This window comes from Symphalangus syndactylus, chromosome 1 (genome assembly GCF_028878055.3).
Source record: "Symphalangus syndactylus isolate Jambi chromosome 1, NHGRI_mSymSyn1-v2.1_pri, whole genome shotgun sequence".
Lineage (NCBI taxonomy): Eukaryota > Metazoa > Chordata > Mammalia > Primates > Hylobatidae > Symphalangus > Symphalangus syndactylus.
In genome coordinates this window covers 98346671-98358943 of record NC_072423.2, presented here as the reverse complement: position 1 = coordinate 98358943, position 12273 = coordinate 98346671, and the positions used below count along the sequence as shown (strand labels likewise).

At 53.4% G+C, this 12273-nt stretch overlaps 1 protein-coding gene across 1 annotated transcript; it reads left to right on the top strand.

Moving 5' to 3' along the window:
* Positions 1–6922: 6922 nt before the first annotated feature.
* On the top strand, positions 6923–11236 carry FGF4 (fibroblast growth factor 4). The gene is made up of 3 exons (XM_055294445.2): positions 6923–7519; positions 8136–8239; positions 8776–11236. Exons 1-3 carry the CDS (start codon positions 7180–7182, stop codon positions 8950–8952), a joined length of 621 nt encoding a protein of 206 aa, XP_055150420.1. The 5' UTR covers positions 6923–7179; the 3' UTR covers positions 8953–11236.
* The last annotated feature ends 1037 nt before the right edge of the window (positions 11237–12273 follow it).

Here is a 12273-nt window from a genome sequence, read left to right as displayed (position 1 = left end):
AATGACCCTGTCCCTATATCCCGTGACTCTCCTGAGTGGGCACTCCATAAAGGCCCACTCAGCTGACGGGGTGCCGGACCCCTGAGCGGGAAAGGTGGGTCCTCAGGTAACATGGGGAAAGCCCTTTCCTTCTCTGGCCTTCCACTGTCGTCTGTGAAAGGAGAGGGTCATTTCAGCAGCCCCTGGATGAGTAGGTCCCTGGGTAACATGCGGCATCCCTTTCCTTCTTGGCCTTCCACTGGCTTCTGTGCAAAGAGTGGGTCATTTTAGCAGCCCTTGGGTGAGTTCCTTCTGGCTCTGACCATTTTTTATTTGAAATATTAAAGAGACTGCAGGGAGTTGGAGGCTTGGTGGTCTCTTTTGTGATCCTCCAAATGAACAAATCAATTGGGGTTATGATATCCATTCATGGAGCTTCAGCCCCACTCGGATGCTGACACAGGAGTTTCACTTGCACAGTTCGAGCCCCTGACATCCCTGTGAGGCAGACAAGGTCCAGACCACCAGCTTCATTTTACTGCAGGGGAAACTGAGGCACACAGCAGCGTGGTCAGGGGCCTGACTTTGGCGTACACAGCCGGAGTTTGAGTTTTGGCTTAGCTCTTTGCTAGTTCCGTGACCTTGAGTGAGCTGCTCAGAAGCTTTGAGTCTGGGTTAATTCTTCTGTAAAATGGTGATGACCAGCAGGGCCACACCCTGCAGGGCTGGGTGAGAAGAAAAGACGATCAGCCTTGCAAAGCAGCCCCACCCTGCACCAAGCGGGCTCCCTGCCAGCACCTAATGAACGTGGCAGCGATGACTTTTATCTGGAGAGGTGCTGGCAATCACGCCAGCTCACAGCCTGTGGATAAGACACTGGGCACTTTACATGTCTAATTCTTCTAATTCCCTAGCAAGCAATGAAGGCAGACATCGGGTCCTGAGAGGCTCAGCAAATCACCCACATTCCCTCAGTGAGCGAGAGACGCCAGGACCTGGCTCCCCAGCCCTGCACCCAAGCTGGGTAGTCAGGCCACTCAACCAGCGATGCCTGCGGGCACACATCACCGTGTGCCTGCCCGTTTTAAGGGCTGAATGCACATTCTCTCATGTAACTATTCCAGAAGCCCTCTAAGGCGAGAACTCTGATTTTCCACATTTTACAGATGAGAAAACTGAGGCACGGCTTGTCTTCCATCCTCCCAGGGTTGAGTATCTGATATGTGCAAAAGATCTGCACGCATGTGCACAGAGAGGCAGGTGGCTTTATTGATTCGCAGTCATTGAAACCGCCCCCAAAGCCTGTCGCCAGACCTGCTGAGCCACTTTCAGAGTAGAAGAGAAACAGGGCAGAATAACGGGAGAGGGGAAACTCTCCTGGATACAGAACTGGGTGAGACATCGCTATGAGCCAAGGAGTGACCTGCTGTATCTTTAATGCCCCAGGATCTAGGTAACCTGAAAACAACAACAACAAAAACAAACAAACCACAACAACAAAAACCATGGAAAACAGTATGGCAGTTTCTCAAAAACTTAAACATAGAATTAACACCTCATCCAGCAATTCCGTTTCTGGGCACAGAAGCCACAAGAAATGAAAGCAGGAACTCAAACAGATATTTGCACACCCAGGTTCACAGCAGCATTGTCCACAGTAGCCAAAAGGTGGGAGCAGCTCAGGGACCGCTGACAGATAAGTAAATAAATAAAACATGGCCCATCCTTGCCGGGCGCGGTGGCTCACGCTTGTAATCCCAGCACTTTGGGAGGCCGAGGCGGGCGGATCACGAGGTCAGGAGATCGAGACCACAGTGAAACCCCGTCTCTACTAAAAATACAAAAAAAAAAAAAAATTAGCCGGGCGTGGTGGCGGGCGCCTGTAGTCCCAGCTACTCAGAGAGGCTGAGGCAGGAGAATAGCGTGAACCCAGGAGGTGGAGCTTGCAGTGAGCCGAGATAGCGCCACTGCACTCCAGCCTGGGCGACAGAGCGAGACTCTGTCTCAAAAAACAAACAAACAAAAAAAAACACATGGCTCATCCATACCTGGAATATTATTCAGCCTCAAGAAAAGAGAAAAAGAAAGCAAATTCTGACACATGCTGCATCGTGGATGAATCTTGATGATGTTATGCTAAGTGAAATCAGCCAGATACAAAAAGGACAAACATTGTGTGATTCCACTTATGAGGTTCCTAAGTAGTCAAATTCGTAGAGACAGAAAGCGAAGATGGTGGGTGCAGGGGCTGGGGGAGCAGAACGGGGAGTGAGTGTTTAATGGGCAGGAGTTTCAGTTTGGGAAGATGAAAACCATCTGGAGATGGATGGTGGTGATGGTTGCACTAGAATGCGAGTGTCCTTAATGCCACTTACCCGTGCACTTAACAATGGCTCAAATGAGAGAGGCTGTGAGTGTGTGGGGACAGAGGGTGTATGGGAACTCTCTGTACCTTCCTCTCCATTTTGCTGTGAACTTAAAACTGCTCTGAAAAAAGTCTTTTAAAAAATGGTTAACATCAGGCCAGACACGGTGGCTCACGCCTGCAATCCCAGCACTTTGGGAGGCTGAGGTGGGTGGATCATGAGGTCAGGAGATTGAGACCATCCTGGCTAACATGGTAAAACCCCATCTCTACTAAAAATACAAAAAAAAAAAAAAAAAAAAAAAATTAGCAGGGAGTGGTGGCGGGCGCCTGTAGTCCCAGCTACTCAGGAGGCTGAGGCAGGAGAATGGCATGAACCTGGGAGGCGGAGCTTGCAGTGAGCCACGATCGCGCCCCAGCCTGGGTGACAGAGCGAGACTCGGTCTCAAAAAAAAAAAAAAAAAAAGGTTAACGTCAATTTTATGTTATGTATCATGTATACTTTACCACCTTTTTTTTTTCTTTTTTGAGACGGAGACTCGCTTTGTAGCATCCAGGCTGGAGTGCAGTGGTGCGATCTCAGCTCACTGCAACCTCCACCTCCCAGGTTCAAGCGATTCTCCTGCCTCAGCCTCCTGAGTAGCTGGGATTACAGGCACGCACCCCTAAGCCCACCTAATTTTGTATTTTTAGTAGAAATGGGGTTTCACCATGTTGGCCGGGCTGGTCTCGAACTCCTGACCTCAAGTGATCTGCTTGCCTCAGCCTCCCAAAGTGCTGGGATTACGGGGGTCAGCCACTGCGCCCAATTAACACCATTTTTTAAAAAGCTAAAAAACAACAAAAAAAAAATTGGCTCAATCTCCCCTTATTGTGAAGGTCCTAAAGAAAAACAGGCCACTTGCTTTGGGGTGCTTCGGCTTGGCGTGGACCAGTCTATCCCACAGGCCTTATCACCCTCCTGGACTTTTGCAGAAAGACATCATTGTGAGGGTGTCTTGCTGAAGCCAAGAAAGGGAAGTTGAATTGAGAAAGTAGTTGAGCTATTTACAAAGTTTACACAGCCTGGGCCCTTGCCCCGGGCTAAGCTCAGTCATTTTGCCCTGAGGACTAGAAGTGGAGTATTATGCAGCACTTTCTTTTTTATTATTATTACTATTAAGCCAAGTAAGTTCTTAACAGCTGAGCTGGTGGGTCTGAGAAGCCTCTTCACTTCTTCACGGGAGACGGGACCATTCACATGAAGATCCTACATGGTTTTTTTTGTTTTGGAGGTCAAAAAAGGTCACTGTTAGGAGGCTTTCTGGGCCTTTACTCCTCTCCCTCAATTTATTACCCCTCCAGTGGCTCATGACGTACAGGCAGCCTTCCACCCGATAATGACATGGCTTTGTTTATTTCACAAATTCCCAGCATTTACTGTTAACCAGACCCAGTTTGAACCACCCCCCAAGGGGCTTGCAGTCTAAACAGCTCACTTTGCTCAGCCTCTTCCTGGGGTCAGGCGCTGTCTTGCTAAGGCCGACATCAGCTTATGCCCATTTTACAGATAGGGAAACTGAGAATGCTAAGAAGTGAAATAGCGTAAGGTCATACAACTAACAGGGAGACAGCCTAAACTTGAACCCAACCGGAAGCCCAACATGGCCCCAAGCCTTCCTCGAACCCCAGGACCTGGCAAAGCGGGCATCCTGGGGTGAAGCATGGCAGAAGGGCTTTGGGTCCAAGCTAAGTGAGGGTCCTGTTTCTAGATCACCTGGCCAGGTGCAGTGGCTCACGCCTGTAATCCCAGCACTTTGGGAGGCTGAGGCGAGAGGATTGCTTGAGCTCGAAAGTTCGAGTCCAGCCTGGGCAATACAGCGAGACCTCGTCTCTACTAGAAAAAGAAAACAAAAAATTAGCTGAGTATGTAGTCCTAGCTACTCGGGAGACTGAGGCTGGAGAATTGCTGAAGCCTGGAAGTTTGAGGCTGTAGCACTACGATAGAGCCACCGCACTTCAGCCAGGGCAATGGAGCAAGACACTATCTCAAAAAAAAATTATGTATAGATCCCCTTGTCCCTCTGCTGAGAAGTAACCAGATCTGGAAAAGATTTAGTCACCTTGGTCCAACTATTTCTTTCACCTGTTGAGCACCTACCATGTGCCCAGCACTGGAAGTACAACTGGCAACAACACAAATCCGGGCTTGCTCCATGGAGGTGACAATCTAAATGCGGTGGAGGGTCAGCTAACAAGTGCAGAAGGTTCTCTTAAGAGCTCAAAGAAGCTCCAACCAGAAGGACCGGGCAGGGGATCCAGAAGGCATCCCCGAGTGGCTACTCCAATGGAGTGGCTTCTCCATTCAGGCAAACCTGGATGGGAGACGTCATTGGCAGGAAGATCTGGGGCCGGGGGACATCCAGTGGGAAGGGGAGAGATGACATGGTCAGCATGGCGGGAACACAGGAGCAGAAGAGAAGCAGGTGGGAAACCGGGTCAAGGGCCAGGGGCACGGAAAGGGGTCAGATGCAGATAAGTGAATGCTTCCTGGTGCATCCTTCACCCGCAATTCATCCTTACCTGTGCTTTTGTTGCCTCCATTGGACAGTTGAGGCCAGGACCTGCGGAGGTTGAGGGTGTGCTCAGGGACCCCCAGAGCAAGGTGGAAGCCAGATTCCAGATCAGTTCTGCTGGGAATTCCCAGCTCCCAAAAGCCCTGCTGGCTGTCAGTCCCCAGTCACCAAAAGCACCTATCCTGTGTGTGTGGGCCTGCAGTTCTGGGAGATAGATCAGCCGCCTGCAGGGTCCTTTGCTGAACTCACAGGAAATAGGAGAGACAGGGAGGGGTCCTTGGGAAGCCCTAAATTGAGCTTGCGGTGGGAGTTCTGGGAAGAAAGGAGCCTCATCCTGTCAAAAGCCTGGGGAAGACATCAGAGTCCCTCTGCTCAGGTCAGCTGGCACAGGTGGGTCTCCAGGCCTGGGTCTCACTTCCCCAGAGGGTGTGTTTGGGTGGCCCCGGGCTGAGGGAGGAAAGCCCACCTCCCATGTCATTTTGCAAATGGGGAGTCAGGGACCCAGGGATGGAAAGACCACACAGCAAGTGAGGGATGGGTTCTAGATCCCCTGCACCCTGCACCCTGCACCCTGGCCAAGGATGTCTATTTGGCACCAGATCTGCAGGCTCATCTGGGGGACCCCGGGACCCAGAGGCAGCCGGGTTGCATCTTGCAGCTGTGAGCTGCAGCCCAGGAAGGTCCAGGTCTGGGTGGCGCTGCCCAAGCAGGCTGCAGGCCCAAGGAGGAACAAAGAGCCCCTCAAGGGTGCGGAGCTGAGGCTCCGGTCCTGCCAAAGCCACTTGATGACCCCCAGGTGCCCCCCTTTCTGCATCTCAGAGAAGAGCCCTCAAGCCTCCCAGGTCCCCTCCAGGGGCACGAATAAGCCCCAGCAGGGTTCTGAAGGGGTCCCAGGAATCTCCCTGTGGGGATGCCGTGGAGGTGGAGGAGGTTGCGGTGGCCTGGGGACATCTCTGGTCACAGGTGCTGGTGGTACGAGAGATGGGGTAGGCACCAAGCTCCCTGCAGCTGTGGCTAGGCGGGCCTGCAGGAAGGGCCAGGTAGGCTCCTCAGGGACCACAAAAAACAGGGGTTTTCACACCTAGGTGGGCCTGCATCTAGATAGGCCGGTCCCCATCAGGCCATAATGGGCACAGTGGGAGATAGAACCATGAGTGAGAGAGGGGAGGCTTCCAGAGGTCTGGCCTGGGTCCCTGCTAGATTGAGGGCTCTGGCTACGGTACATGGATATTTCTGCTGTGGAATCAAAGGAGCAGGGGATGGTGAATATCCCCTCTGGCCCTGTGCCCTGCCACCTCTCCTTTCATGGAAGGGTGTGTGTGTAGGGGGTGCAGGACCAGGCCTTCCCAGGTGCATCCCTGCCACCTTGCCCTTTGGCTCAGGTGGACCTACACCATGTATTCAGAACTCCAGCCCAGAAACGCGCCAAGCCTGTGGGGCCAAGACCTAGGGGGTGGGGGTGGCCTCCCTCCCGCCTGTAGCCAGAGTCCTCCCTTGCCCAGCCAGGCCCCGGTGTCGCTTACTGCTCTTATCCACCCCTCCTTCCCAGGCCGGTCCTCAAGGCCCCAGCAAAGGAACTAAGTTCCCGTGAGCCTCCGAAAGGCGAAGGGCAAGCAGCAGCCGCTGGCTTCTGCGCCCACTAGGAGCTTGGGGTGCCCGAGTTAGGGCTGCGCCAAGGCGGCCGGAGCAGAGAGGGAGACGGGGACGGGGACAGGCAGGGACAAAGTGCAAGAGGCAAAACTGGCTGAAAAGCAGAAGTGTAGGAGCCGCCAAGGGGCGGGACGAACAGGTCCGTGGGCCGGGCGGAGCCAAGGGTGGGGGCCGGGGTCCCTCCAGGTGGCACTCGCGGCGCTAGTCCTCGGCCTCCTCCCCTCCTCCGGCCCTGATTGGCAGGCGGCCTGCGACCAGCCGCGAACGCCACAGCGCCCCAGGCGCCCAGGAGAACGCGAACGGCCCCCCGCGGGAGCGGACGAGTAGGAGGGGGCGCCGGGCTATATATATAGCGGCTCGGCCTCGGGCGGGCCTGGCGCGCAGGGAGGCGCGCACTGCTCCTCAGAGTCCCAGCTCCAGCCGCGCGCTTTCCGCCCGGCTCGCCGCTCCATGCAGCCAGGGTAGAGCCCGGCGCCCGGGGGCCCCGTCGCTCGCCTCCCGCACCTCTTCGGCTGCGCACTCCCGCCCGAGCTAGGCCGTGCGCTCCCGCGGGCAGCCACAGGCTCAGCTCTGCCCCCCAGCTTCCCGGGCGCACTGACCGCCTGACGGACGCACGGCCCTCGGGCCGGGATGTCGGGGCCCGGGACGGCCGCGGCAGCGCTGCTCCCGGCGGTCCTGCTGGCCTTGCTGGCGCCCTGGGCGGGCCGAGGGGGCGCCGCCGCACCCACTGCACCCAACGGCACGCTGGAGGCCGAGCTGGAGCGCCGCTGGGAGAGCTTGGTGGCGCGCTCGTTGGCGCGCCTGCCGGTAGCAGCGCAGCCCAAGGAGGCGGCCGTCCAGAGCGGCGCCGGCGACTACCTGCTGGGCATCAAGCGGCTGCGGCGGCTCTACTGCAACGTGGGCATCGGCTTCCACCTCCAGGCGCTCCCCGACGGCCGCATCGGCGGCACGCACGCGGACACCCGCGACAGTGAGTGGCGCGGCCGGGAGCGAAGGGGCGGTGGCGGGGTGCAACAGCCGCCCGGCCAACCCGCTCAGTCACACTCTGAGACCCTCGGCGGGCACCTGCTCGCGGGTCCTGGGAACCGGGGCGGACTCGGGCTCGTCCCCTTCTGACGCGGGCCTGGGGACGCAGACACTCTCGACTCCGGCAGCCCAGCGCAACCCCTGAGGCCGGGCCCCGCCTCCCGCCTTCAGAAGCTCGGGCTCCCAACGCCGAATTCCAGCGCCTTCGCCCGTGGGCACAGGGCGCGCGGTGCAGCCATAGGGGGCCCGAGACACGCGCTCCGGCCTGGGCCAGGCTGGTGAACCGCTGGGGTCGGGTTCGCGTCTGAAGGTCCGGGACTAGGTGCGGCAGCCGGGGGTCCCCTACACAGGCAAGCTAATCTGAGCCAGCGCAAGCTTGGGCTCCGGAGGCCCTAGAGGGCAGCTTGGGCTCCGGAGGCCCTTGGGGGCGGCTGCGCCGGGAACCCTGGCCCTTTATCCCCAACCCCACCCCAGAAATAGGGTCCCCGGAGGCGAACAAGCCGAGGGGCGGAGTGGGCCAGGGATCACCTGCCCCGCAATGACCTGCGCCCCGCCCCCAGGCCTGCTGGAGCTCTCGCCCGTGGAGCGGGGCGTGGTGAGCATCTTCGGCGTGGCCAGCCGGTTCTTCGTGGCCATGAGCAGCAAGGGCAAGCTCTATGGCTCGGTGAGTACCGCAGGGCTCTGGCTAGGCACCTAGTTGGGAAGAGCGGACATGGCTAGCAGGATCGTGGCTTCTCCAGCCCCACCTGTGCCTGGGTCTTGGAGGGGTGGCAGGGTCACCGGGTCACGGGACCGGCAGGCCTGCCCAGACAAAGGAAGCAGCCCCAAGGCAGGAACAATGAGGTTCCTGCCATCCCTGAGTGGGCCCCTCCCAGCCCGAGGGAAGAGCGCTATTGAGCCCTTCCCTTCTCTAGTCCAGAGGGTTGGGTCTCAGCGTTGGAACTGCGGGCTTGAGGCTGGACACGGAGGGAATGAATTCTCTGGCTGCTAGGTGCAGGGCAGGTGGTGAGAGCACCAGCTGTTGTGGGCTGGCCGTGTCCCCTTCTCACCCTGTGTGGGTCTTGACACCTTAACTGCTCAGGAGACACATCTCAGCCCAGGGTGGGGGGTGGGACAGAAGGGGGTTCTGAGCCTTGGCTTCAGGCTGGGTACCTTGCCCAAGAGGTGCCCCAGCCCTGACACTGCCCTGCTTTGCTGCAGCCCTTCTTCACCCATGAGTGCAAGTTCAAGGAGATTCTTCTCCCCAACAACTACAACGCCTACGAGTCCTACAAGTACCCCGGCATGTTCATCGCCCTGAGCAAGAATGGGAAGACCAAGAAGGGGAACCGAGTGTCACCCACCATGAAGGTCACCCACTTCCTCCCCAGGCTGTGACCCTCCAGAGGACCCTTGCCTCAGCCTCGGGAAGCCCCCGGGAGGGGAGTGCCGAGGGCCACCTTGGTGCACTTTCTTCGGATGAAGAGTTTAATGCAAGAGTAGGTGTAAGATATTTAAATTAATTATTTAAATGTGTATATATTGCCACCAAATTATTTATAGTTCTGCGGGTGTGTTTTTTAATTTTCTGGGGAAAAAAAAAAGACAAAACAAAAAACCAACTCTGACTTTTCTGGTGCAACAGTGGAGAATCTTACCATTGGATTTCTTTAACTTGTCAAAAGTTGTCACGAGTGTGCTGCTATTCTGTGTTTTAGAAAAAGGTGACATTGGATTCCAATGTCAACCCCTGTAGTATGGCGTGGAGCATCTCTGTCTGGAAAGGCCTGCCTGAGGCCTGGGAAGCCAGTTCAGGGAGCTCCCAGGCTTGGCTCTGGGCTAGCATCCTCAGAGGCCCGCTCCCTTTGTGCCCTGTTGCTATTAATCGGGACATATCGGTTTACTTCGGGTACAGAAAGTGTGGTGTTGAAGTCCTCGCTGCCACTCTGTTTTTAGATCTGCCAAGACTGACCTTTGAACTTTCCTGTAGTCAATCTTCCTCGATCTACCAGATGGGAGAGACCCTTGGACAACTTTATAAACTCCTGTTTGCCTTTTTTGGATCAGCGACAGCCCCCATCGCTGTGACTATTGGGGAAAAGACGAAGCTCTTTCATAAATTCCATGGAGAGGAATCAATATCCCACTGGAAGGCTAGAAATGGACAAGATAGTGTATTTGCAATCACAAACAAAACCCTAGTGATGAAAAGTAATTTGTGATGGCAGATGTTTCTGATGGTGTGATAGAATATGTTTTTGAAAACAAACCATCAACTCCCCCCCAACCCCCAAAACGGGCTTCCCTGTGTTTAGGGAGCTTCGGGCTAGAGCTAGCTATGATTTTTAGGTGAAATGTCCTTGCAATTGTACAAAACACTTGGTGCAGTGTTTGCGTGGAGGAGCCTGCTGCTTTCTGATGCATTCCCTGCTTAAGTGCGTTTAACATCTACCTCACAAGCCCTGAAACCCCAGGCGAAACCTACAGAAAGCTCAGACCCAGTGCAGGAGTTTGCCATCCCAAGTGGCTTTTTTTCCATATGTAGCCAAAAAGGATTGCAGATAGCGTCGGTGCGTCCCATTCGAACCTTGTCACGTTTGAGCTATCTTTACCCTGTGATTTACTTTTAGTAAGGGTGATCATGGTGAAAATATTTGCAGACAGCTGTTACAGTGCACTATATGGTCACCAAGTAACCTTATATTTTTCTTTATATATTTTACAAATGTAACCCCTGTCGTTGAAGCAACCGTGGAAGAGGCAGGGTCGGTGATGTTTAAAAAAGTTCCGAGGTGATGGCAAACATTTAATTTTAATGAATGACTTTTTACAGTTTATACAAAATGACCTTAGCTTGCTACCAGAAATGCTCCGAATGTTTCGTCAAGACTTTAATACTCTCGTAGGATGTTTCTGAACTGTCTCCCGAATTAACTTTATGGGAGTCTACAGACAGCAAGACTGGAAAATCTGATTGGAGTTTTTGTCTTTCACATTCCTTTTGAAAACTCTTTGTTCGAATGCAAATCATCGACTTAAAATACTATTCTTAACCAAGGCCTGGAAGAAAGAAGACACTTGCAAAGCCACTAAGACAGGACCACACATCTTAAACTGCTGTTCCTACAATGCAATAAAATGTTTTTAAGTTTTAAACCACACCCTAGGCTCCAGGAGTGTTGAGGAAAGATGGTGTTTGTAGGTCTCCATGCTGTTTTGTGTTGTGGGGTGTGGAGGGATCATCCGTCGACTTTCTGGATTTTAATGTATTCACTTAGTAACAAACCATGATTGTCTTAAATGCATTAAATTATTATGAGATTTCTTGTCTCAGAGCCCAATCAGATTGTCAAGAATTGACATGTCTTAGGTTTGATCATCCTTGACCACTTCTTATAGATATTTCTTCAACAAATCATGTGTGATGCCTGTAGGGACGTAACTGTACCTTTAAAATATTGTTTTCATATTGCTGCGATGGGGATTCGAGGTTCCTGTATGTGCCACTGTTTTCAGAATCTGTAGTTTTATACAGGTGCCGACCCTCGTTGTGATGTATGTGCTGTGCACATTGACATGCTGACCGCAATGATAAGCGTTTATCGTGTATAAAAAGACGCCACTGGACTGGATGTACACAATTGGGAAAGGAATTAAAAACTATTAAAGTTGTGCCTTGAAATGCCAAGACCTTGTTCCCTCCCCCTGTCTTCCAGGGGTCTTTCTATTTGAGGCCTGAGACTCACATGGCTGGGGGTGGGGGTGGGGGCAGGAGAGACGAATTTTAGCCAGCTGTGTCCACACAAATGTAGCCTTGAAAACAGGAGCCTGTGGGGTGTGAGTGTCACAAAGTTTTGCCATGACAGAGTCTTGCAGTTTATTCTCATTCTCCTGATGGGGCTAATTCACGCCATTCCCACACTGTAACTAGCCCTAAACTCTGGGCCCCTCCCATTGGCCTCCTGTTCTCTAAAGCAATTTGCACTTCCCTAGGGGGAGAAGTGAAGCTCCAGAGCTGATCATTAGAAGGCAGACTCGAGAATATTTTTCAAAATCTAAGTAGTCACCATCCACATGTTTTGAACTCAATGTAATGAACTGGAGCTAGTCTTTTATTTTTAATTAACTAATTTTTTAATCTTTTTTGAGATGGAGTCTCACTCTTGTCGCCCAGGCTGGAGTGCAATGGCACGATCTCAGCTCACTGCATACTCTGCCTCCCGGGTTCAAGTGATTCTCCTGCCTCAGCCTCCCAAGTAGCTGGAATTACAGGCACCCACCACCACGCCCAGCTAATTTTTGTATTTTTAGTAGAGATGGGGTTTTTCTATATTGGCCAGGCTGGTCTCAAAACTCAGGTGATCTGTCCTCCTCGGCCTCCCAGAGTGCTGGGATTATAGAAAAAGCTAAATGCTGGCCTAATGTACCTAGAATCTGGGCTTCCCCTCTCCCTGTAAGACATATCCAATTGCTTTGCAAAAAGACACTCAGGGTTGGAAAATCCTTAATTGGACTTAATTTCTCTCCAAGGCATTATGTTCTTCTACCTTTAAAAAAAAATCATTATAGAGATGGGTTTCACTTTATTGCTCAGGCTGGTCTCGAACTTCTGAGCTCAAATGATCCTCCTACCTCAGCCTCCCAAAGTGTTGAGATTACAGGCATAGGCCACCGAGCCTAGCCCTCTTCTGTCCTTGTTTCTTGACAGCTATGACCTAG